At 52.3% G+C, this 24335-nt stretch overlaps 1 protein-coding gene across 10 annotated transcripts in view; it reads right to left on the bottom strand.

Moving 5' to 3' along the window:
* The window catches only part of MPRIP (myosin phosphatase Rho interacting protein), a 170626-nt gene that overhangs the window by 70791 nt on the left and 75500 nt on the right, over positions 1 to 24335 (bottom strand). For 9 of the 10 annotated variants that reach the window (XM_008164738.4, XM_008164735.4, XM_042853101.2 and 6 more), the window contains exons 4-5: positions 16587 to 16738; positions 4538 to 4622 (exon numbers count right to left, since the gene is read on the bottom strand). In XM_008164738.4, coding sequence (XP_008162960.2) covers positions 4538 to 4622; positions 16587 to 16738 — 237 coding nt within the window. Of the gene's footprint in view, positions 1 to 4537; positions 4623 to 5329; positions 5609 to 16586; positions 16739 to 24335 lie in introns of those variants that run through there. The other variant, XM_065560179.1, reaches the window with a different exon arrangement.

Here is a 24335-nt window from a genome sequence, read left to right as displayed (position 1 = left end):
TGTTCCAGGTGACTAATAAACTGTCTGACAACGCCGGCTGAGTGCTACTGTAGATGCTGACAGCGGAGGTGCATTGCTCCTAAGATAGTACAAGTCTCCCTCAGGGGTCTGCCTCAGTTGGAATTGAGGAACAGAGCTCACGGTGTGAAGCAGAAGGGCTGAAGGACCAGAGGCCTGGCCTTCGGAGACGGTGAAGCCATGTGGCTTGCCCTGGAGGAAGCTTGAGACCCCTAGGGGGTCTGGCTCACTGAAGGGGTCGTCCCAGAGACTGTTCCAAAGCTGGGGTCATAGCACCAGTCCTGTGGATCCACGACACAGGGACCACAAATGTTCCAGTTCAAAGAGACCATGCAGGCAGCCGGCCTGAGCCCATTTCCATACATTTTTTAGAATAAAAATGTTAAGAGGAGCCCCAACCCAAATACAGGCCCTGTGCTCATCCCCTCAGGGAAAGGTTCAGAGAAGCCACACGTGGTCTGAGTTTGCCCATGGTAGGAGCCTGCAGTTAAGCAACATTGTTCTCGTGCTGCTATGCGGGGTTTTTACACCTTCCCTCTGAAGCTGGCCACTGTTAGACACACTGGACTAGAGGGCACTCATCTGATCCACTTTCCTACATTCCTACATTTCCTACATTGAGTACTAGCCACATCTGGCCTTCAAGCTGAGCACTGTCCCTCTGTTAGCCAGACAGTACATTTAAGGAGCAGACAGAGGTATGGGACAGTCTCAAACAGTAATTGAATTCTTACAGACATGCCTCAAAGGTTTGGGACAGACGCAGGCCTAGGCCAAGTGCACTCAACTCTAGGATAGTGCCGACGCAGATGCTGACTGCAAAGAAGCGCTCAGGAATTCAGATGCTCCTCTGAGCTGTCCAACCCAGCTGAGCCTCCAGCCTCAAAGAGCAGGAGCTGGAAGTCTAAGGTCCGGGGTGGCAGCTGCTTCGGTCTAGGACCCAGCAAGGCAAAGGGCTCTCTGGAAAGTGGAAGTTACACCATAAAAATAGATTCCATGCTCCTTCCTAAAGGTTTGGTTCAAGGTTTGGGGTGAGGAAGGAGAAGATTCTTGTTTGATCAGTTGCTAGCCTCAGCCCCATGGGTGCTGGTCTTTTGTTATAATGCTACCTTCCAGTTAAGACACGCCATGGAGTGGAAACCCAAGACCGCCCCTGTGCTCAACTCAAGCAGAGACAAGGGCGGGGGCAGCACCAGGGCTGCTTAAGGAACGTGGAGAGATTTGCAAGATGAAGGGCGGGAGAGGTTTATTAATTGGTCCCGCTGTGTCTATTTATTTCTCTTAAACCCTGCAAGGGCCAATCTGGACTGTGCCCTGGACTCCCATTCTTTGTGATGGGGAGGTACTCAGCACCACGCAGGATGAAGCCCTTATTTAGGGGATCTAAGAGCAAAGTGCCCCAAGAGATCTTACTGCTGGGGCCTGGCCTGAATGGAGTACGAGCGATGCTGTTGAATTATGGGTATTAACCTCTGTGCCATCCTCCTAGCCCGTCCCCCTGAGTGGCATGCGGCAGTGTTTTCTGGGCAGTGACCTTCACACACTAGACGTGGCATAAGAGTGGACAGAAATACACAAGCTCAATACCTCAATGCCTTCAAGAGAGAAAGGCTGTTGTGGAGAGCAGCGAGGGGGGTGGGGGAGAAGCAGAGGGAAGCATTAACCACCAGCTCTGATGGAGCAGAGTTAGAGAGACAAGAGGATCATTCTCAGGGCACTGAGAGCTCCTGCAAAGGGATAAGTGGAGTGCTGAAGAGGCATGACACAGCCTTCCTCCATGAAACGTAAGAGGAGAGGAAGAGACCAGCTAATAGAGGACAACTGTGACAGAATTGGGATTCCACGGAGGCCTGGGGGAAGACCTCAGAGAGCAGCCAAGGGCCAGGGAGCTGAAGCAGAGAAATAAATAGAAAACATGAGCTCATCCACCGTGAGCTCTCTGTACAGCGGCAGCTGAAGTACGAACCTGGCTCCTTCGGGGGAGCTGGCCTGGGCTACACACCCAGTGCTGGCATCCGGGCAGGGGGGTCTGTGCTCTGGCATTTTACTGTGGGTGATGGTGGCGTTCTCTATTCCCACACTAAGCCCCTGAGCTTGTGCCTAAGGCAGCGAGACACAGGGATTGCACCCCACTGGGCCCCCACACACCCCATCCTTGGGGACACCTGGGCAGCCTGGCTCAGTCCTCCAGGGAGCTGGGGCTTCTTCACCGCCTCCACGAGGGCAGGGTGCATCCTCTCCAGAGCCACTTGCCTTATTTGGTGCTCAGGAGCGCAGATGCTGTACAGTTTCCAAGCGGTTGCCATGGTGATGAAACGTAACCCAAAATGATGTTATTCTGGCTGCATTTTTCCCCCTCAAAAGCAGGCAGCTCTGGGAGCTGGGTTTATGCTGGGTAATGTTTCCTCAGTCAGCACCATTCCCTTCCTTCCCCCCTGCTCCCACGTGCAGGGAGCTTCTGGGCCGCAGCCCCCGCACAGCCAGACGTAATTTCCCAGAATGCCCTGAAAGCGACACACTGAGGCGTCATGCTTCCAGTTCGAGTCCCCACAAAGGGGCCTGGGGTTGGGTTCACGACTGGGGGGGGTTAGGGGTCAGCATCTCTGCTGATTCTCACTGATGAGGGGAGAGACCCCAGGACAGAACGGGTGTCGGCACAACATCACCACATCCATGGCACTCAGGAGCCAACATTTCCGCACAGTTTTCCTGTGGCCAGTTCCAAGCCCTCCCCACGCTCCAGGGGGGTGGCCCAGACGACCCAGCATCAGGCGCAGGAGCGACTTCCGGAAGGGAGGCAGAGGGGGAGAACTGGCCACAGATAATCTATGTAAAGAGTTGATTCCCTTCTTCCTCCCACCCCGTACCCCTCAGAGGACCTCGGGTGGGAGCTGAGGAAGCCACAGCACTGCTCCCTCTCACTCCTGGGCTGCTGGGGACAATCCACAGGTGTTCCATGTGGAGCCACACCCAGCTCTCCTCAGGTGCCCAGACCTGACCCTTATATGGGAATCGCAGGAGAAAACAAATGGCTCACACCGGGGGAGGGAGGAGGGAGGAGGAAAGAGGGGGAAGGGCTGGGCTTATTTTCCAACTGACACCCTGCCCAGCTCCCAAGTAACCAGGTAACCATCTGTGAGTGTCCAGGCCTGCTGGGTGAATTCCTCCAGTCCAACCACCTCCACCCTGCTGGCCAGCAGCTCCAGGACACACTCACATGGGTCAAGGCTGTTTGCAGCCCTTGAGAGGAGAGATTATTCCAGCCTAGGGGTGGGATTCCGAACCTGTGGGTTTCTCCCCCACTCCGTCCATGTGGGAGACACGGGCAGGAACGCGTGGGTCATGGGCAGCCCCGGCTTTTACCATTTATAGTCAAAGCGAGCGCAGAGCTGTCGCTGGGTCCCTGGAGAGCACAGCTCCAGCCCCCGAAACTCCCAGCTCAGCCCTGGCCTTCATTATTTTCCTTTCATTCTAGTTATCTCCAGGGTCATCTCATGCAGGGAAACTGGAGCCCTGTGGAATTTCTTCCCGGACCCTACCAGGGCTATGAGCGGCCAGGATCGCTTCCTCCTCTTCCCATCCTCCCTCCCCCTCTGCACACGTGCCCCTGAGCCCAAAGGACACTGTTCAAAGCTTTGCAATTGGCTGTGGAGCCGGCCTGTGTGTTAGCGAAGGTAGCTGGAGAAGTGGCGAGCTTCCCACCACGCCACACCCTCTTCCTTATGCACCTACCTAAACCCAAGCACTTGCAGCCCTACTCCTGGCTGCAGACCCTTCCCAGATATACAACCCCGCACATCCCCTTGCGGTTCAGCCAGCACACACAAAAGGAACCAGGCCTGGGAGGAAAGGGGAAAAGCGGGGAAGACGCATCCATCTTGCCTTCTGGGAAAGTAACTCAGCCAGATCTGAGAAACCAGATTGGGGGTGGGGGGGGAGCCAAGGGTTTAATGCAGCTGCTGCAGCACTGGCTGCTATGGGGCGTTTTAGAGGCAGGCTAATGAGCACTACCACAGCACTTTCATCTTCGAAGCTGGGGGGAGGAGCAGTGAGCTCGGAAAGTGACATCCAGAAATTAATTTACACCCTGGTAGCTGCCCTGGTGCCACTTGACCGCTCTGCGCACCCAGGAACAAGAGTGTTCTAAAGGACCAGAAGCCCATTTCTCATCTCAACTGGGCTAGCAAGGCAGATGTTCCCACCCTTCCTTGGAGACCAGCAATGGCCCTGGGAGAGAGCCAATGTGAGGAGACCATTCCTGGCTCCAGCACATCGCTCGCCCGCGCCGCTTCTCGCCGCCCCCATTGGCCCGGGACGGCGAACCGTGGCCAGTGGGGGCCGCGATTGGCCGAACCTGCCACGTCAGCAGGTAAATAAAACTGGCCCGGCCCGCCAGGGTGCTTACCCTGGCGAGCTGCGTGCCGAACGTTGCCGACCGCTGCTCTAGTCCCAAGGGATCCAGCCCCTGGAGAGAACTCTGGGTCACAGTGAATGACAGGGGGTCACTGCCTGGTGTTACCTGCGGGGTTGGGGGCTCTACCTTCCTCTTCTTCTTCTGATTCTGCTTGTTTGTCCTCGGGTAGACGATCAACATCTCCAGCCACCTGCAAACAAACAGAGAACTACGGTAAGGTCCTCCCTAAGGAGCAAGACGGGCAGCCCGGGGAAGAGCTCACTCCCAGCAGAACTCAGTGTCCTCTGGATTCAGGATTCCCAGTCATTGGGCTGGCTGGGAGGCGCCTGGCTTTTAGATCTCCATTGCTTCAGTTTGCCCCTCTTGGCTGGACACAGGACCATGGAAGATGCTGTCTGAACTCTCAGCTCCTAGTGTAATAACGCTTTATGCTTAGCTGCTACTGTAAAAGGATGTGGGGGAGCCCAGAAAATGATAGCACAGAACATGCCCAACTTCACCTCAACTCGGCTTAGAGTCCAGAGTGCAATCCATTTGGGTACCATGGATATATGCCAATACATGTGGACTCCTGGAGGTCCTTGGTTAAGGAGTGACTTGATCACAGTCTCTAAGAATTTGACTGAGAGTTCTTCAAGCTAGCAGACAAGGTAGAACGTGATCCAATGGCTGGAAGCTAACGCTAGACAAATTCAGACCGGAAATCAGGTGCAGGTTCCCAAACTTTTTTTGCTGCACTCCCCTTCAGAGATTCGTGTCCCAGTGTGTGCCCCCCAATTTATCCTCCCTCCCCAAGCCACTTGCTTTACTCTCCCCCTCCCCACTCCTCCAGCCTGCAGCCCCAGCAAGCCCCTCTCCCCCCACAGCTGGGCTGCGATCCCTACTGACTCCACTCACTGGCATCAGCTGCTTCCTCCATGCTGCTGCTGCCACGGTCGCTTGGACTCCGATCCCTGCACCACTGCCACCAGCCCAGCATTCAGAGCACATGTAGGGTGTGATGCAGTGCGGGGGCAGCAACAGGCACTGCAGAAGCAGGCTCGCTCTCCAAATCCAAATCCTGCCCCCCAACTCACACCCCACTCCCACACCAGTAATCGCTTCCCTGGTGTGCCAGCTGCTGCCGCTGCACCTGCCTCCAGAGAGGCGCTGTCTCAACCAACTGCTTCTTCCTGGAAAGTAGGAAGGACGTGGGATTGTTCTATTTTACCCGCACCCTCCTGATAAGCAAGGGGCACGCCCTCCAGTTAGACAATCTAGACTCTAGTTCAAACAGGAATTAACTCTGGGAAGTTTTCTGGCCCGTGTTATACAGGAGAGCAGACCAGGTGACCACAGTGATCCCTTCTGGCTGTACAATCAATGACTATGTTGTAATAGCTGAGCCTACAAATTCATTCTGATTGCGAGCTCAACTGTAAGGAGTGAGTGAAAGTTCATAAGCCTCTAAAACAAATGGGAAAAGGTAGAACAGGGAGACAAAGACTGAATGAATCCAAACTGAGAGACCCACTGATATAACTCAAAGACTGTGTTAAGGTCATGCCTGGTAAACAGGAAAAAAGTGCGGGACTGGAAATCAAGGTGTCATGGCATCCAAAATTGGTGCATTGGAAACTAGGCCTAATTAGTGAACAAGATAACGAGGGAATGGGATGTTCCACCCATCAGTGGGGGCCTTAACAGAAAAGCTTTTGGGAAGAAACATTAGAAGACACAGATGCCAGCTGACAAAGACAGGAGAACAGGAAGGAGTGAGCTTCACCATCGTTCATGGCTGCCACTCCCACCATCTCCTGCTGCCCTGGGATCCACCGTTGCTGGATTTTCATCATCCTGAAAGATGTTCTGACCACACCAGACCAAGAGAGGGACCCAGATGACATTGCCATCTTCACTGGCTCTGGTTAAATCCCAAACACCATCCAAGATGTGAGATTTGGTTCTTCCTGCCCCTGTCCTCTTGTGGGTCCTTTCCTCACCAATCTTATTTCTTCTTTTTCCTATCCCTCTCCTTTTGCCTTCTGTCTAATAAGAGTCGGGCTTAGTCAGCCACAACTGGATATCACAATACTTCTATCAGCCTGTGACCAAAGAGGCAGCTAAAAGCAATGCCCTAAACAGCCCAATGCTGGTCCCAGTTTGCCAGGTCTCAGTGTGGCTAAGACGACTGCGTGCTGTGTGATTGCAAGCGAAAGTCAACACCAGAGACGGAAGCTGCATTTTTGCTCCTTGCTGTTCTTCTCTCCCCCTCGTGCGTGTTTGTCTTGTTGTGTCTTTTAGGAAATGGGATCAGACCAACAGCTCCAGCCCAGCTCAACTCCCTTTCTTCCTTTCCCCAAAAGGGCAGTTTTTACCATCTAAGAGACTGTCAAAACAATTCCTTCCACAGGCTTTCCCCAGCTAACAGGGAAGGGAACAAGGGACATTGCTCAAACGAAACCTTAATAGTCCAAATTTCAAAGGCTTTAACTGTTTCTCCTTCTTTCGTGTATCTTCAAAAAGATTTTCAATGATGTGTTTGCCACAGTATTAAGCAGGCTGAGGTCTTGTATACTGAACCTTGCAACCAAACACTGTTTAATGTTGGACAGTGACCTGGTCATGTTAACACCTTTGCCTCTTTGGGCCCATATAGTCCATCTAAACTGATTCAAGTGTCCCCTTCCTGGACCCACAGAACACCCATTCTTCCCTCACCCACTCTTCCCTCCATGAAGGGCAGAGCATGTCCAACTCATCGGTGGGGTTTGACCACATTACCAGTTGGATGCTGTATTCTGATACCTCCCCTGAAGCCATATTGCTCTGCAAGCAACCTCTCCACTGCCTTCCAGCAATGCAGTGCATGTCATCAGAGCTTGGGTGGCGTCAGCATTTCCATTACTAACCCATATTTTCAGGGGTTTATAACTTGACCATAAAAGCTCCCTCCAAGCAGGAACTTGGCACGCACAGAGTCTCAGCTTCTCGGAGCTGGTTAGGGACAACATCGCAAACAATACCCAGTAGACAGTAACCACAGCCTGAAGAGGAAGAACTCTTTTTGCAAGGGTTGGAGCTCGGGTGGGGTGTGGGGCGGAGGGGGCGGGAAGAGACCCAGCCACACAAAGCTACATAGCAACTCAAAAGACATGAAGTGCACCACAGAACTCCAGGACCACCCATAACCCCATCTGCCACCCTTGCCTCTTAGTTCTGAGCTACAGCCCCTCCAATACAGCTGTGGGGCCAACCCTAAAAGGAACCAGGGTTGAGGTCACAGGCAAAATGAGTTTGCTGGGTCTCATCCTAGCTTTTCAAGTGAAGATTTGGCCTCATCGCAATAAACCACAAACAATTTGGCACAGTCCCTTCTCAAGAGAGGCCAAAGACAGGAATGATGTCGGGGGAGCAGGAGGAGGGAAGGAAAAGAAGAGACTAGGACAGGACCGAGGTGCATCAGGGAAACCTCACAGACCAACCTACTGGAATGTATCTGCTAGACAGGGCTGTCTGTCTTCTGCTTTCAGAAATGCAATTGTTAAAGCCACGCTCCCACTGCATTTTATTGTAGAGTAATCCACAAAACAAACAGAAAGGAAATTCAGCATTAAAAAGGCCAGTCCTTGCCATGAGTCAGCTGTGCTGTGGATTCCTTTACCGGCTCTTGTCATGTCCAGATAAGCAGCCCATACATCTCAATCAACCTGGTTGCAATCAGGCTGCTCCAGATGTTTCATGCTTCGCTTCACCTAATTTCCCCCCCACACACACACTCCCGTTGAGTGTGTGTGTGCGCTGCTGTCGCATGAGTTTTGGGATGACCACATCAAGTGGGTTTTGGTTAGGCAATAAATATCAAAAAGCACGCAACGGACGCAAGACAGCTCTCCGAATACGGGAATCTTAGCAGCATGCTGCAGCTGCAAAATAAAACTACCATGGCTTGAAACCAAGTGGGAGGATTAATGCCACGGTTGGAGGCAAAACGCAGAGTTTCAAAATAAGATGCAGGGCCAATGCACAAGAAATCAGCCCCACTTTCTTTGCAGCATGCGTGTCTCTTAGCATTACCCACAGCGAGTAGAGTGGGGTAGAGTAATGGAAGACTGAGCCGGATACTGGAGCATGGGAGAAAGAGGAAAACAGGAGATACCAGTAACAACTGTGTGACTGGGCACAGCACAGGGATCAGGGAGAGAAGGGAGGGGAAAACGGGCATTTTTGCCAATGCTTCAGGGCATGACCAAGCACAGCAGGAGAGTCTTGGAGTTGCTGTAACATTGTAGGGCATAGCTAAGTGGGAGAAACAGATGCCAAGGGGAGTTGGGAGGAAGGGGGAGTTGGTGTCCCGTGATGCTGTAGGGCAGGGGAAGAGTCGGAGAGCAGAGCTAGGGGGAGATCTCCACCTGTATCCGGTCAATATCACCACACAGGGCAGAGAAGGAACCTCCGGTGGAGCAGGTGTTAGCCGGAGACCCAGAGCGGGTGAAGCAGGAGCGAGCCCTGTACAACGGGCCCAGGGACACACTGCTCACTCCCCTCTTCCCCTCACTTTTGGTTTCCTTCAGCTTCCGAACTGATTACACAATTTACAAAGGTTTATCAAAGTGAGAACTCCACCGCCTCCCCCACAACGGGGAAGAACGACCTGCCAGCCAGCCCAGGAGCACAAGTGCAGACAAAGCACAGACATCTAACTACGGAGCCACCTGGATTATGGCTACAAGGTTTTAGTGCAGACAAGGCTGCTGATTAGCCTCCCACCCACCAAACACAGGACCCGACTGGCTCATCCCAGGGCGTTGCTGGCACCCATCAGCACCCCCTCCTGCAAGAAGAGATCCCAACCTCTCAAATTCCTGTCACTCCCCAGCCTCAGCAAGCGAGTCCCAATCTTATTTAAAAATCAAAGCATCAGCCCCTCTCTACTAGGAGCCCCATTTGCTGCTGGGAACAGAAGCCCCATTGGCTGCTCCCTATGGCAGGAAGAAAAGCACTGAGGCAGGGAAGCCAGAGTTTCTTTGGAGGAAGGTTTGAGAGCAAGGCCTGGCACCAGTGAAGTGGGGATCCCGGCAATTACAGACCGGTAAGTCTAACGTCAGTACCAGGCAAATTAGTTGAAACAATAGTAAAGAATAAAATTGTCAGACACGTAGAAGAACAAATTGTTGGGCAAAAGTCAACATGGTTTCTGTAAAGGGAAATCATGTCTTACTAATCTATTTGAGTTCTTTGAAGGGGTCAATAAACATGTGGACAAGGGGGATCTAGTGGACCTAGTGTACTTAGATTTCCAGAAAGCCTTTGACAAGGTCCCTCACCAAAGGCTCTTATGTAAATTAAGTTGTCATGAGATAAAAGGGAAGATCCTTTCATGGATTGAGAACTGGTTAAAAGACAGGGAACAAAGAGTAGGAATAAATGGTAAATTTTCAGAATGGAGAGGGGTAACTAGTGGTGTTCCCCAAGGGTCAGTCCTAGGACCAATCCTATTCAACTTATTCATAAATGATCTGGAGAAAGGGGTAAACAGTGAGGTGGCAAAGTTTGCAGATGAAACTAAACTGATTAAGATAGTTAAGACCAAAGCAGACTGTGAAGAACTTCAAAAAGATCTCACAAAATTAAGTGACTGGGCAACAAAATGGCAAATGAAATGTAATGTGGATAAATGTAAAGTAATGCAAATTGGAAAAAATAACCCCAACTATACATACAATATGATGGGGGCTAATTTAGCTACAACTAATCAGGAAAGAGATCTTGGAGTCATCGTGGATAGTTCTCTGAAGACGTCCACGCAGTGTGCAGCGGCAGTCAAAAAAGCAAACAGGATGTAAGGAATCATTTAAAAAGGTATAGAGAATAAGACAGAGAATATCTTATTGCCCTTATATAAATCCATGGTACGCCCACATCTTGAATACTGCGTACAGATGTGGTCTCCTCATCTCAAAAAAGATATACTGGCATTAGAAAAAGTTCAGAGAAGGGCAGCTAAAATGATTAGGGGTTTGGAACAGGTCCCATATGAGGAGAGATTAAAGAGGTTAGGACTTTTCAACTTGAAAAAGAGGAGACTAAGGGGGGATATGATAGAGGTATATTAAATCATGAATGGTGTGGAGAAAATGAATAAGGAAAAGTTATTTACTTGTTCCCATAATATAAGAACTAGGGGCCACCAAATGAAATTAATGGGCAGCAGGTTTAAAACAAATAAAAGGAAGTTCTTCTTCACACAGCGCACAGTCAACCTGTGGAACTCCTTGCCTGAGGAGGTTGTGAAGGCTAGGACTATAACAGGGTTTAAAAGAGAACTAGATAAATTCATGGAGGTTAAGTCCATTAATGGCTATTAGCCAGGATGGGTAAGGAATGGTGTCCCTAGCCTCTGGATGTCCACAGCTGGAGGGGGGCCCCCCCTAAAAACAAGCTGCCAGCACAGCTCCCGGCTGACTGCAGCCTGCAGAGTTTTCTGGTTTGGGAAGGGCAGGGAGGACTCAGCGTTGAAAGAAAGGTAAGAGTCCGTAGCGCAAGATAAACAAGAGATCCCAAGCCCAGTCTGACATCCAGTTATTCCGTGTGGCATGCAGAGTGCACGCCCCCAGTGCTACGGTAGCAACTGAGGCTTGCAAGCTGCCAAGGTACAAGGTCTTTGTCCTACCCAGATATAATGCAAGTGTAGAGAGCAAACCGTGGGAGGGGAGGAACGGAAGAGAAGCGGGGAGACAACCTGGACTCTGGAGTTTGCTGAAAGAGCTGGTTGAGGGGCCTGTCCCAGGGAGCTTACATTCTAAGGAGACAATGCACAGAGGGGCCGGGGAAGTTAGAACTATGGACCGGATGGTGACTCTAGCATGGGCTTGGCAGTCCCGTGAGCTTGGTTTGGATTGGGTGTGAGGGAGGGGATACTTTTGGCCACGGGGAGGAGCAGAGCAGCGATTAGTGGTGGAGCACTATATGAAGACAGTACAGAGCACCGCCTCTGCACAGGTAAAGGGAAGCAGCCCAGGAGAGGGGACAGCAACAGGGACAAGGAAAGATCTCCAGGTGCAGCACCGTACTGCCATGGTTCTTCCATGCCTGAGTCTCACCATGAGACGACAGCTGACCCTCGGCTCTCCGTTGCCTTGCTCAGCAGCTCAGCACCACAGGCTCACCCTCCCTCATCAGTCAGAATAAACCTGAGCTTCCCTTCTTGTCTCACCCCACCAGGGGAGCGGGAGCATTCATCCCAGGCCTGAAGATGGAGAAACATACAAGGAATTCTCTCTATTTAGCAGCCCAACCTTTGGTGTTGCTAAGCAACTGAGCACCAGCAGCGGGCATAGGAGAGAAGAGTTATTTCATTTTAGTTTTCCTCTTAAGGCCAGTTGCTCTGTTGGGAGCCTGGCAGCGAGTGATCCAATTACAGGAGAAAGTGATCAACCAAACCCTTTCCACGTTCCTTCCCACAAAGGACGAGCAGAGAGCTACCCAGCTGGGATGACACCACCACCACAGGAGAGTAAAACATGAGAGGATGCGAAGGTTGGCGGGGGGGATGTGCCAGGCAACAGCTCCCTGGAGACGAGACTGTGCCCAGCTGTGAGACTGCTAGAGGGAAGCACTGTTCAAAATCATTAGACCCAACATTCAGGGGGTGGAGAGGGTGTTTAAAAACCAACATAATTAATAGAAACACCGTGAAATCTAACAATAAATCCAACCCCCTGCTCAAATCCCCTGCAACCCAGTGACTAGGAACTGCTCCCAACCGTTGGGTATTCAGTGGCCTAACGTGAACATTTAGCGGGTCTCACACCATCTCCTAGCAGGCAGGACTCCATGAGATTGCCACAAATTGTATTAATCACAACTTTGTGGGCAACCTGTGAAAAAGCATGAAGGAGTAAGACACCACACAGAAGCAACAGAGGGAACTAAACAGAGCGGGGTGGGAGGGGTTAGGGCGAAACAGACACTGCCATGGGCTGTCAAATGCACAAAGCCCACCTGATTTCTCTAATCCCTTTCAGTCACAGGGACTTTCCTTGGGCTGTCACCTGTAACAGCGGAAGGTAGAACATTATCAGACAGAAGTCTGATTTAAGGGATGGGTCCCTTCAAACATTTCCTGGCAGGTTCAGTCCCTGTAGCTGCGTGCTAGAATATGAGAAACAAACAGGCTACCAAGAAAAAGAAACTGACCAATTTAGTTCTACTGTCAGATCTGAGCAAAGAGCAAACAGCGAACAAGCCGCACAAACGGTGGCAAGGCTGATAGGGCACGTTCCGTTAGCTCTGTGTTAGACCCACAGGTCAGGAGAACGCTGCCATCCGCATGGGCTTCCTTTAACGTTGTAACAGGAGGCTCCGTGGAAAGCCACTGCATGGCTCACAAGCGCCATCTGACTGAAGGTGCGTTCCACTGGATAGGATTATTGCATTTTGTGCCATGAAGGTTTTCAAACCAACATTTTCCAAGAGAGCCGCACGGTCTGAGAGGGGAACACAGAGAAGGGACTCTTGGATTTGAATGCACAGTGACGCTGGTTTTCTGATGGGAGGTGCCTTCTTCTCTCAACCCCTGCATAGATAGGAGAGAAAAGCCATCCAGCAATTAAGAAGCAAGAGAAGAAATGAGGAAAGCCAGGGGGCATATTCAGGAACGGCGCCAGGGTTTTTGGCACCCTAGGCAGGGGTCCTTCCACGCTCCCGATCAGCGGCGGCAATTCTGCAGTGGGGAGGGGGTCCTTCCGCGCTCCCGGTCTTCGGGGCACTTCGGCGGTGGGTCCTGGAGCGAGTGAAGGACCCGCCGCAGAATTGCCGCCCAAGACCCGGAGCGCGGAAGGACCCCCCCGCTGCCGAATGCCACCCCCCCCCCCAAATCCTGGCACCCTAGGCGACCACCTAGGTCACCTAAATAGAAGCGCCGGCCCTGGGCATATTAAATGGATGCTGAAGTGCTCTGAAGATGAAAAGCAGTGAGTGCCTGGTCCCCAGCCAGCCTACAGCTCCAGATTACAACCAGCTCAGTATTAACCTGCCTGAACAGGACATTGCCACTTGCTCAGATACTTGGGAAGTGTTGGAGGCCGCTCGAAAGAGGTGGACACTCGTATACCAGCAGCTGTTGCCAGATTTCGGGCCCTTCAATAGCATCTGTGGGGACATCATGACATCAGGTTTGCTACAAAGCTGCCGATCTATAAAACCGTGGTTAAACCACCTCTCTCAGTTGTTCAGCAGTGGAACCTGGGCACTGAAGAAGACTGAAGAGTGAGACTGATGTTTTTGATTCTTGTCAGGTATAACAGAGGAATAGAAGGTATATTAAGTAATCAGGACAAGAGCCGTGATGCTGGGTTTGGTTATGACTATCTTCAACTGCCTCCATCAGCCCTAGTTTGGTTTTGGTGGCTTGCGCACATTTTTAGGATGGAAGACCAACGGATTCCAAAGCCAGGGCTGCTGCTACACACCTGACAATCATGTGGTCACCAAAAGCTTCAATGGTACGGTAAGATCGCCAGTGATGGACATCAACTGAATATTTAGCCACACCTCTTAAGGACATCGATAGAGATGTCTCTTGGGGATCTGCCACGGTGCTGACAATGACGCCAACTTCAAGATCCTGCAGTTATTAATGACATGCTCATGAGGGGGACTAGCCAGCTAGGTCAAAGATCAGGTTACTGCGGTATAAGCACAGACCACAGCAACATGCCTCCTCCTTAGTGCCAATCGTCCCCTAACCTACCCCTTTCCAGGCTCCTTTTCCTCCCCTCCCCCAACTTCATCCCTACCAGCTTCTTGACTGGTCTTGTAAATGGCCAGTATTTGTTACCATAATGATACAATCCACTGACGGGACCGACCAGGGACATCGCTTCCCAAGCACTCTGAGCCAGTTCCATTTTCAAAACACTTCGCAAATGCTACAGTGTGTTTAAAAATTCTCCCCTTCCATAAGCGTCCTTGCTGCAGTACGTCACTAGGTAAGACATACATCAATGGGAAACAACACAAAAATCAACTGTCTGACCAAGATTTTCAAAAGTAACTAGAGACTCTAGGTGTCTCAATTCTGGGGTACCACTGGAGACACCTTAAACAGACCTGATTTTCCAAAGGCAGGTGTCTGAGTTTCAGAATATGTTGGACAAAAGCCCAGAAGGAGGCACTCCCAACTTCAGGACTTAAATGCTCCATCACTGATCATATCCCTGCTGAAGTCATGCATGATTCTCATGCAATAAGTCAGTCCCCTACAGGCAGTCACGCTGCTCTATTACAAGTGCCAGAGGCCTGTGGGGATCTGGGGACAGGAGAGGAGGAAAACTAGCCAAGTGGGAAAGGGCAAAAGTCAGTGGAAGATAAATGTCTGCTGTTAAGGGGGAATTACAAGCAGCCCATGGTATCATCAAATCCAGCCATTAGCAAGCAGTTGCCAGTGTATTCCTTCCAGCTTCTTCCCCAGAGTGTGTGTTTATGCCCATTGGGTCCAGATGTGCAACACACAATCTGCCAGCACATCCCCTGCGCTCACTGTTGAACTTGGCAAGCTGGGCTGTTTTGGCTTCCAATGCCAATGAGCACACTAGTGATAAAGGTGTATTTTGCTTGCCACACAGCCTCTCGCAAAGCATCACACTGGACAGCGGCAGGGCTCGGCTGCCAGCTGGATTCAGGAGGCACCAATGCAATTAGAGCCTCTCGAATATTAGAGGTTTATCGCCCTCATAATACCCGTCATTAAAACCATGCACATCGCAGAGCTGCCCTGTCAACCAAGCAAGTGCCAAATGGTCCAGTACGTTGACACTGATGCTGGGAGATGGCCCAGGTACGGGCTGCACACACACTCCTAGTCGTCACTCAGGCTTCCTGGAAAATGCAGAATTGGAGCTCAGACCACAGAATCCATCCCCTTCCCAAAGCAGGATCCGGCCTCACTTCTCTCCCCCAATCCTGTATCAGCCACTGATCAGAGACAAAAGGCAGGTACTGTGCAGAGCAAGGCAGAATTCTAGAACAGAGCAACTGTGTAGACCTGCAGCTACACACAACTGCATATGATGCTCAAACCAGGACACACTGGGGCCATATTCTGCCCTCGGTTACAACCCTCGGGTTTAGCGAGGCAACTGAGGGCAGAATCTGACCCACTGCTTTTACAAGAACAAGAAAGAAACATATAGCTGTGGTTAGTTTACGAGGCCTATATAGTGCCATACTACAGCTTGGACGCAGAGATGGGATCTATCACTATCACGGACTGATCTGTGTTCTGATGTCGCATGACCGACCCCTCTTGCAAATCGTCCCGTGGGCACTGGGCTGTACAGTGAGTGACATGCACCCATCACAAGTTTCATAGCGTTTATGGCCAGCAGGGCCCATTAGAACATCTGCTCTGACCTCCTGTATCTCTCAGGCCATTAAATTTCACCTCGTTACCCCTGCTCTGAGCCCAGTGACTTTAGACTAAACCTGGGTTAGTTTAATCCTTAGGAGACTCAACTGCTGGAACTGGTGGCAGTAGTACCTTCAACAGCCAGATGCCCGGGAGACACAAAGCACCAGGAATGCATTGGGGACCCGTCTCTCCAAAGCATGGGCCTCAAAGAATGGAAAAATCACCAGCCCATCCAGCAAAGAGGAACAGAAGACAAGCCAAGGGCGACATCACAGGGTGGTATCACCCCATGGCGGAAGTGGGGGAACAACTGACACTGAGGGAAAGCTTTGAAAGACTTTCCCACCATGCTCCATGTGTCAGTAACGAGAGCTTTCCTTCATCACCCCCATCCATTTGCCTCCACCCTGGCAGGAGCACCTGGTAGGGTGAGGCTTGGGCTGGCATAGTTTTCACAGCTTTCCACACCTTGGCATCTCTGTTGAACTCCAATGGAAGGGGAACAAACACAGCAGTCGCTTGGGTTTTGTGAGCACCTAACAAGGAGGAACTGGGTGGAGACCCACCACAGAAATAGCCGTGGGAGGACAAAAGACACTACCTGATTGAGCAGGATTCGGACAAAGCAAGAGGCTCCATATCCCATCGCAAGTCACTTGAGCCATCCAGCCCTCTCGTTCTCCAGTGCCACCCCTGTGCTGCAAACCTAAGCAGAGAGCCCCACATGACCTCCGGGAGATAGACCCCAGGGCCTCGACTCACCCGCTGATGATCTCCTTGTTCTCAGCTCGGATGAAGTGCTCTTTCTCAGGAGTCAGGATGCACAGGGAGAATTTCTGCCCCGTCCGGCTCTCCCCATCCACAACATCCGTGCACTGGTTCATGTTGATGGTGCCCTGGGGGAGGGTCGTGGGCTGGAACAGAAGGAGGCAGGTTTTAAAAGGAGGAGCAGAGGAGCCGAACGCTGCCTGGTAGACATCCCACCCCTACCCAGCAGCACAGAACCTGGCACTCTCCACACATCTATTCATTCACAAGCTCAGGAGTCCAGCTGACTGTGCCATCCGTAACTCTTCTCCAGGCTTCCCTATCCCACCGCCCTTCGCCCAAGGCAAAGCTTCACTTAAGCCACCCCTTGGTCTCTGCCAGTTCGCAGAGCAGGTCACGTCACGTACAATCCTAGCTCCCACTCTGGACAGGCAGCCCTTCCCCTCCGCACCCCACAGGAAGTGCTACCTCCAGCAAGGCAGATTCGACAACCACACAGGCCTGGTGGTGGGTGAACCTGCTAGAAGACCCAACTCTCTCCTTCACCTGGTGTTTACATCAATGCTCACCGCCCCAAAGATCCAAGAGGCACTCACACCGAGTTCCATTGGTTGTCCCAAATACCGTTCCATTTATTGCTCACACGACCCGCACCATGATATCTGACCTGCCACAGCTCCTCCCTCCCCCTCCCCCAATAACTCCACATACCCCCACACCCTGCCCCCACTACCTCATCCCAACACCTCTCCCATTCTGGCTGCCTCCAATCCTCCACCACCATTTTCTTTGGTGGAGGGACAGGCGCCCGTCTCCATGCACGCCTGTCCTGCTGGGGGACAAGCCAAGCAGGAAATTGGTGACTTGCTCTCAAGGGCAAGAAGCGTCACGAGCCTTGGTATCAAGGTATTCCTGCATGACTGTATCATTCGTAAGAGACATCAGGTCCTTGCTCCCCTGGATACTTCGCAGACTGATTGCTGTGTAGATACCCATTCACTGGGGGTTACAGAAGGCCTTCCCTGCAGCGCAGCCGGACCAGCTGGTAGGACAAACATTACATACCACACACCCCAGTAAAAACAGCCTAATGATACCAACTCCGAACATAAACTGCAGGAGGAAACCACAGCTGCAGGGGCTGACGTGCCCCCACGCTACAAAAATAGAAAACAAATGGCCGGCAAAATAACCATCTCACACACAAGCGCAGACAGAGCAGAGTCCCGGCTCTGAGCAGATGCTTCTGCTTCTGACTTCCCGCAGCTCGGCCAGGCCGGCTCTGGGATCAGAATCCAGCCAACAACAGCGGTGATTTCAGGCAGCTGTCGCTAGCACGATTCCCGGACCCGCCCAGATGGGACCTTGTGGACCATGGTCTGAAGGCTACCCTGTAAAACAGTGTTATTTTAACTGAGGGCCACAACACGCCGAGCATTAACTACTCGAAGTGGAGGCTAGGGATGAGCGGGGAGAGGACTAGTCTATGGTCTACACTGTAGGCGCTGTAGAGTCAAGAGATCTGGTTCCTGGCCTTTAACACACAGTGTGGCCTTGCAGGGTACAGACAGCACCACTTGGGTGTTTCAACCTTGCTCCTGAACTGGGAGTCAGGCCTGCTAGAATCCGAGGCCAAGAATTGTCAGAAGGGATGAAAGATTTTGGGCGCTCAACTTAAATCCCCTTAAGAAGGGACGTCCTTTTCAGAGGGTGGGCGCTCAGCACGCTCTTCTCGAGCTAGGCACCCAAAAACCAAGGCACTAAAAATCACCACTGAAAAATCTTGGCCCAAAGCTTTAACAGGGCTCAAGCACACAGTTAACACACGGACTACACCACAGGGTAGCCACGCTCTAACTGCTGGGTGCTGTCATGTGTGAGCAAATCCCTCCACGGGGTAGTTAATACTGTACAGTGCAGATAGCGCTGTAGCATGGCTGTCAGCAAGCCAAGCTAGGCTCCAGCTATCCACAATGCCCCCCAGCTGATGCTCAAGGCACATGGGATAGGTCTACGCTGCAATTAAAAACCTGCGCCTGACCCGTGCCAGCTGACTCAGGCCCACCGGGCATGGGCTAAGGGGCTGTTTAATTTCAGTGTCAGTGCTTGGGCGAGAGAAGTGAAGGGATCTCTCCCCCACCAGGAAGGGCGATCTCATGTCATGCCCCACCTACATGGCCATGATTGCGCTCCTGGTCTTGCTCCATTTTGTGTTGTTTTTCTTACACAGACAGACAGGCTAACGTCACGCCGCTCCGGACCTGACCCTTGTCTGGGGGGGAGGGGAGGGTGGAGAAGGGGGAATTTGCTTTTTCATTTGGCTGGGCGGGCAGCCAGCCAAGCCTGAGCACACACTCCGTAGGACTTTCCCATTAAAGTTAATGAAACATCGAGTTTGCCGGCATCTGCGCCTGCCAGCCTCGAGGCCCCACATTAATCTGCCACGGCTGTCTAAGCAGGTGCCTGAGCCGCTCTTACCGCGTGTGGGGAGAAGCAGGGGGATCGAAGGAATTCAGTTCCCTGCTGTCTGAGAGACACTGAAGATGCAGTCGTCACCTAGGAAGATTATTAAAGAGACAGCGGCCTGTGTTGCGGGGTGGGGAGAGAGGGGAATTTCCACTGCCCTGGGCTTTCCAACACCTGCAAGACCCTGCCATGGGGACGCCAGGCAGATGTGGGAGCATTCAGGCGCTGTGGAACACGCAGGCCTTCTCCTCAGGCCGCAGAGAAACCCCTCCTGGGGAAATGATTTCTACAAGGGGTGGGAGAGAACACGACTCAGTCACCAGAGTGGGAGGCTGGGAGTTCAGCAGACCAAGAGTCTACGTCCACCTCTGCCACTGACATACTGTGCGGCCATGGGCATCCGCTTGGGCCTCAGTTTCCCCTAAGTGTGAAACAGGAATAATGCATTTCAATCTTTGGGAAGTGCTTTGAGATCCAGGTGCTAGCAGTGCCCAGCGATGACTCAGGCTCAGTCTACACTACGAGCTAGGGGTGTGATTCCCAGCACATATTCCTGCTACCTCTCATCAAGCTAGTGAGAGCACAAACAGCAGCGTAGCCATGGTAGCAGCAGCGCAGGGATAGCTTAACTGTGTCAAGTACATACCCACCCGTTTCAAGCAGGTTTCTACTCAGCGCAGTTAAGCCATGCCTCCGCTGCCACTGCCCGTGCTACTGCAGCTACACCAGACCACAGTGCAGACGACGCAGCCTACGGGACAGGTGGTGCACATCTGAATTCCCCTCCTGACTTCAGCAGAGAAACGCGGAGGATCTGGCCCTGTTACATCACAGCTGGCGTCTTCTTTGCCAACGTGCTGCAGGGCACAGGAGAAGGTGCTACTCTGTTCCCCTTTTTCAATTCCCGGAGCATATTCTCCCGCACAGCAGCGGCAGCCGCCCCCTCCAGGGCCAGAGCCCAGGGAAAAAGTCTGTAGCGTCAGCACCCCTTAGTTACGCTCCCCAGAGACAGCGGGATCCTGCATGTCCTTAGGGGCAGGGGAGGATTTTTTGCATGCATGTTTTGTAACAGCCCTGATCCAGTGACGGGAGTGAAGTCAATTCAGCCTCAATCCACGGAGAGAGGGTTGGGTTTGAGACATAAAATATGCGCTACCTGGAGGGCATCGTAATCCACAGCGTGGCGCACTGCTGCCCCGTGACGCCCCTTGCTGCAGGACAGTTCAAGCCTCAGGGTACACTTGCGGCAGCATGTAGCGTGCGGACGCGGCACGCCCAGCCAGCCTGGGTATAAATAGCAGTGTACTTGACTTGGATGAGCAAAGCGGCCTACATGCCTGAACCCCCAGGGTACATCCCCTACACGGCTCTCTACATGCCCAAGCCACGTCGCCCATGTCTACACAGCTATTTTTGCAGCGTAGCATCCCAGACAGAGCCTTTTCCTGCTGCATGTAGCCACACGTATAGTGCCTGAACTCTACACACCGCCACAAGTATAAACATAGCTTAAGAGTCCAGCTCTGCCTTCTCCCTTTCATGTGGGCTGCAAAAGACCTAGCACCTCCCCCTCGAATCGGCAAACGCTGGCCTCAAAACAAGGGCATAAGGAAGTGGGCAACTGATCCTTTAAGGCAGCACCCAGCCTAGGGCGCTGGGGTTACTTGAAAAAGCCAGAGAGGATCCTAGCCGGGAAGGGGGAAGCAAAAGAACATGGAAGGGGATCAGACAAGCGGGAGAGGAAAAGAAGCCGAGAGAAAGTGAGACAGGGAGTGGGAAAGGTGTTGGCGCTCATTGAAGCTGACAGGTCCATCTGGAGCAGTCATTCCTTCTCATCCGATTAGAGTGTCACCTCGAGCGCGGGCCCCGTCTCTCCCATCCGTCACCGCCTCCAGCTGCTTCAACTGGCAGCAGCCCTCCCACACAGAGCCCTTCGAAACCCCACTTCCTCCAGGACCCAAAGCGGCAGAGGCTGGAGGCCTAATAGTCTCGGATCAGCTAACCTGACTCGGCTGCCCATGAAAAGCCTGCCGTGACCCACGGAGTCCTCCCCCCGCCAGACACCGGGACCGCCGGCACATTGCAACAAGGAGTCCCCAAAACAGCTCTACAATGGACTGATCTCAGCACCAGCCTCCATTTGGGCCAGCCTTCAACCCCTCCCTTGCGCCCCGTATCCCCCTCTCCCTGGCACTGCTTAAACCCTCGCCGTGAAAATAGCAAGGCGAGCGGAACAGAAGCCTACACGTTTCGAATACTATGAAGAGAAAGAGGACACAGAGGAAGCATCCAAGCCAGCTTCTCTGACACTTCCTCCTGCAGATGGCGAGGCTGGCAAGGAGAATTATTTTTGGCAACCATTGTAGAGTGCTTTGCCATGGAAACGAACACAGATGCCACTGAAGCATCTTCAAGAGCTGCTTATGCAGTTAAAAAGATAATAAGTGAGGAATCATGGACTAGTGGTTAGCGCAAGGGGGGTGGGAAATCAGGATTCCTGGGATCTGGTCCCAACTCTGCCATAGACTAACCGTGACCTTGGGCAAGTTACTTACCCCCACTGTCCCCAAGTTTATGCAGCTGTAAAATGTGGAATATGTTTCCCTACCTCACAAAAACGCTGAGAGACTTAACAATATTTATTATGATAGAGCCTAAGGGCCGACCAAGAACCACTGTGCTAGGTAGGGTACAAACACGGGACAAGAGATGGTCCCTGCCCGCCTTGTTCTGTGTTTATACAGCAGCTAGTACAATGGAGCCCAGCCCCATGCTAGGCACTACAGCAATACAAATAATAATAAACCAGACAAAAGGGAGGGGGGGAAAGGACAGAACATACCGGACTCCAGGCAAGATTATTAAGTGACCAGTGATTCTGGGTGCATCAATACGGAGGGGCTCAGCCTCGGACACATTAAAGGGTCTTGATTTCCAAAAATCAGGTGATCACCACTTTCTGAGAATCAGGCCCCCCGAGGGCATCTCAAGTTAGGCAGCCAAAAAATCAGAAATGCCTAAAAAAAAATCACGAGTCCCTTTTGAAATCCTTGGGCCGGGTGTTTGTGAATCACTGAGATCTGCGGGGAAGGGGGGAGGAGTGGGGAATGGCTGGAGCAAGTACACATTACATCACGTTTCAGAAAGCACCGGCTGGCATTGCCATTTGATGCAGCAAGGAAGTCGACCCCTAAAAGGACTTTTTCGTCTTATACAAAAATAAAGCCCAAAATAAAACCCAGTTTTCCGGTCACTGGGGAGGTGAAACTTTCACTAACTCCAACCAGAGTCCTAGAAACACCATCGCTTCACTTTTCTGTGGCAAAGCCTGAGCTTTCACTCCTCTGGACTGTTGTGTAAATTCAGTCCTGCTCCCTGCCCCGATCATGCCAGGGACCAAAGCCAGGCCAACTGAAAGAGGGGCTCAGACTTGTTCCCGAAGAATCTGGCTATTTACCAACACAAAGGACACCTTAATCATAGAATATCAGAGTTGGAAGGGACCTCAGGAGGTCATCTAGTCCAACCCCCTACTCAAAGGGGGACCAATCCCCAGACAGATTTTTGCCCCAGATTCCCTAAGTGACCCCCTCAAGGATTGAACTCACAACCCTGGGTTTAGCAGACCAATGCTCGAACCTCTGAGCTATCCCCCCCCCCCCCCAGTGAAAGCACAAGCGAGAGGCCTTCAAATGGCGACTCCTCCAGGTTGCTGGGAGCACATGGGCCCAAGTGACAGCTCAGCAGGATGTCTGGGCAGGCTGCTCAATCTTGGAGTGACCAGTCACGTGTTCCCACAAAGGGCTAAAACGGCCACATTACAGGAGGGCACCAGGAAGCCTGAGATACGGTTGGTTGGACTCAGGCCTGCGTATTGCGGTGTGGATGCTGGAACCCTGGATTGGGGCCAGGGTTCAAAAATTCTCAACCTAGGGTCAGTAATCAGTGGAGCTGCCCTAGGCCTGGGTTCTCCAACCCAGGGTGCAGTGACTCAAGTTCCACCACCCCGGGCTTCCGTTGCAGTGCAGACACACCCGGCAGTTTCCTGGGAGGAGTTTCAGGTAATAGAGCCCTGGCGCGTTTACTCAAAGGACAGGATTGTTACAATGGATGAGGCCAGAGTGAGGACGTGGACTTGGAAGGTGCCTCTGCTAAACATGGCACTTGCAGCACCAAGTGAGCCCTCTGCAGATGCAGGCAGGACTTCACAGAGCCAGCTGGCCCCTCAACCCAGCCCCAAGCATCAGCAGCCAGTTGGAAGGAGCTGAAGCCGAAAGGTACAGGGCAAAGGTGAGGGGGAAAAAATCACTCGGTCTTACACCCGAAGTGCAAACAAGCACACACCTTGAGTGAGTGTGGGCACCGCCCTTCCACTGCCGCTGTATAATCTGATCCACAGGGTCCCGGCACAGGACACCGCCAAGAGAAAGCCGTGGGGGAAATGAGCCAGGCAAATGGACTCTCTCTAGCAAAAGGTGGCAAAGGTAAACATCTGATGGGACAACCCGTGCCAGCCCAGGGCAGGAACAAGCAGTTTCCTTGGCGTGAAACGCAGACTCTCCAAACCAAACCAGTGGCACGTCCAACAGACCTAGGAGGGAGGAGAACCCTGGAATGGGCTTTAACCCGGTGCCAATCCAGCTGAACATGGACATGCCTGTGCCACACAACTGGCAGAGCAGACCCACGCACGACGGTGAGAGAGGAAAGGGAAAACCACATAGGATAAACAGGGACACAAGACATGTGACAACTTACCAGAAAATACCCAGCCCTCACAGGTTTTTCCCAATTGTCAATAACCCTCCCCCAGAGTTTTACCCTCCTCCTGGGAGCAGATGAAGGGTGGCACACCAAGGGCCTAACCCAGGAGTTACTTATCCTAGCCCACGAGTCAGAGTAGACACTCTGAAGCTAGGTAAGTGCACATACCACAAAATGGAAAACACACACACAGTACAAGCAGAAAAGCACCTTCTACAGGGGAACCTGACTTTCCACAGAGCGGGCCAGGGCGGTTTGGTCATTGCTAGCAACTGTACTGTAGGGTACAGAAAGAAAAGCTTCTAGATAGCGCAGAGGTTCCTGAACTGTGGACTACAGAGCACGTGCTGGTTGTCTGCAGAGTGCTGGCCAGTCACACAGTGCTGGCCCCCTCTTCCTTATCTCCATCTCCTAAACTGCACTTAAGGAAGCTGCAGATACATTAGACGTCCATGCCAATGCTGCAGTTACCACCAGGATGCCAGGGAGGGGTGGCAGGGCCATGATTGTGAA

The sequence above is a fragment of the Chrysemys picta genome, chromosome 10, assembly GCF_011386835.1.
Source record: "Chrysemys picta bellii isolate R12L10 chromosome 10, ASM1138683v2, whole genome shotgun sequence".
Taxonomy (NCBI): Eukaryota; Metazoa; Chordata; order Testudines; family Emydidae; genus Chrysemys; species Chrysemys picta.
This window is presented reverse-complemented; position numbering and strand designations above follow the sequence as displayed.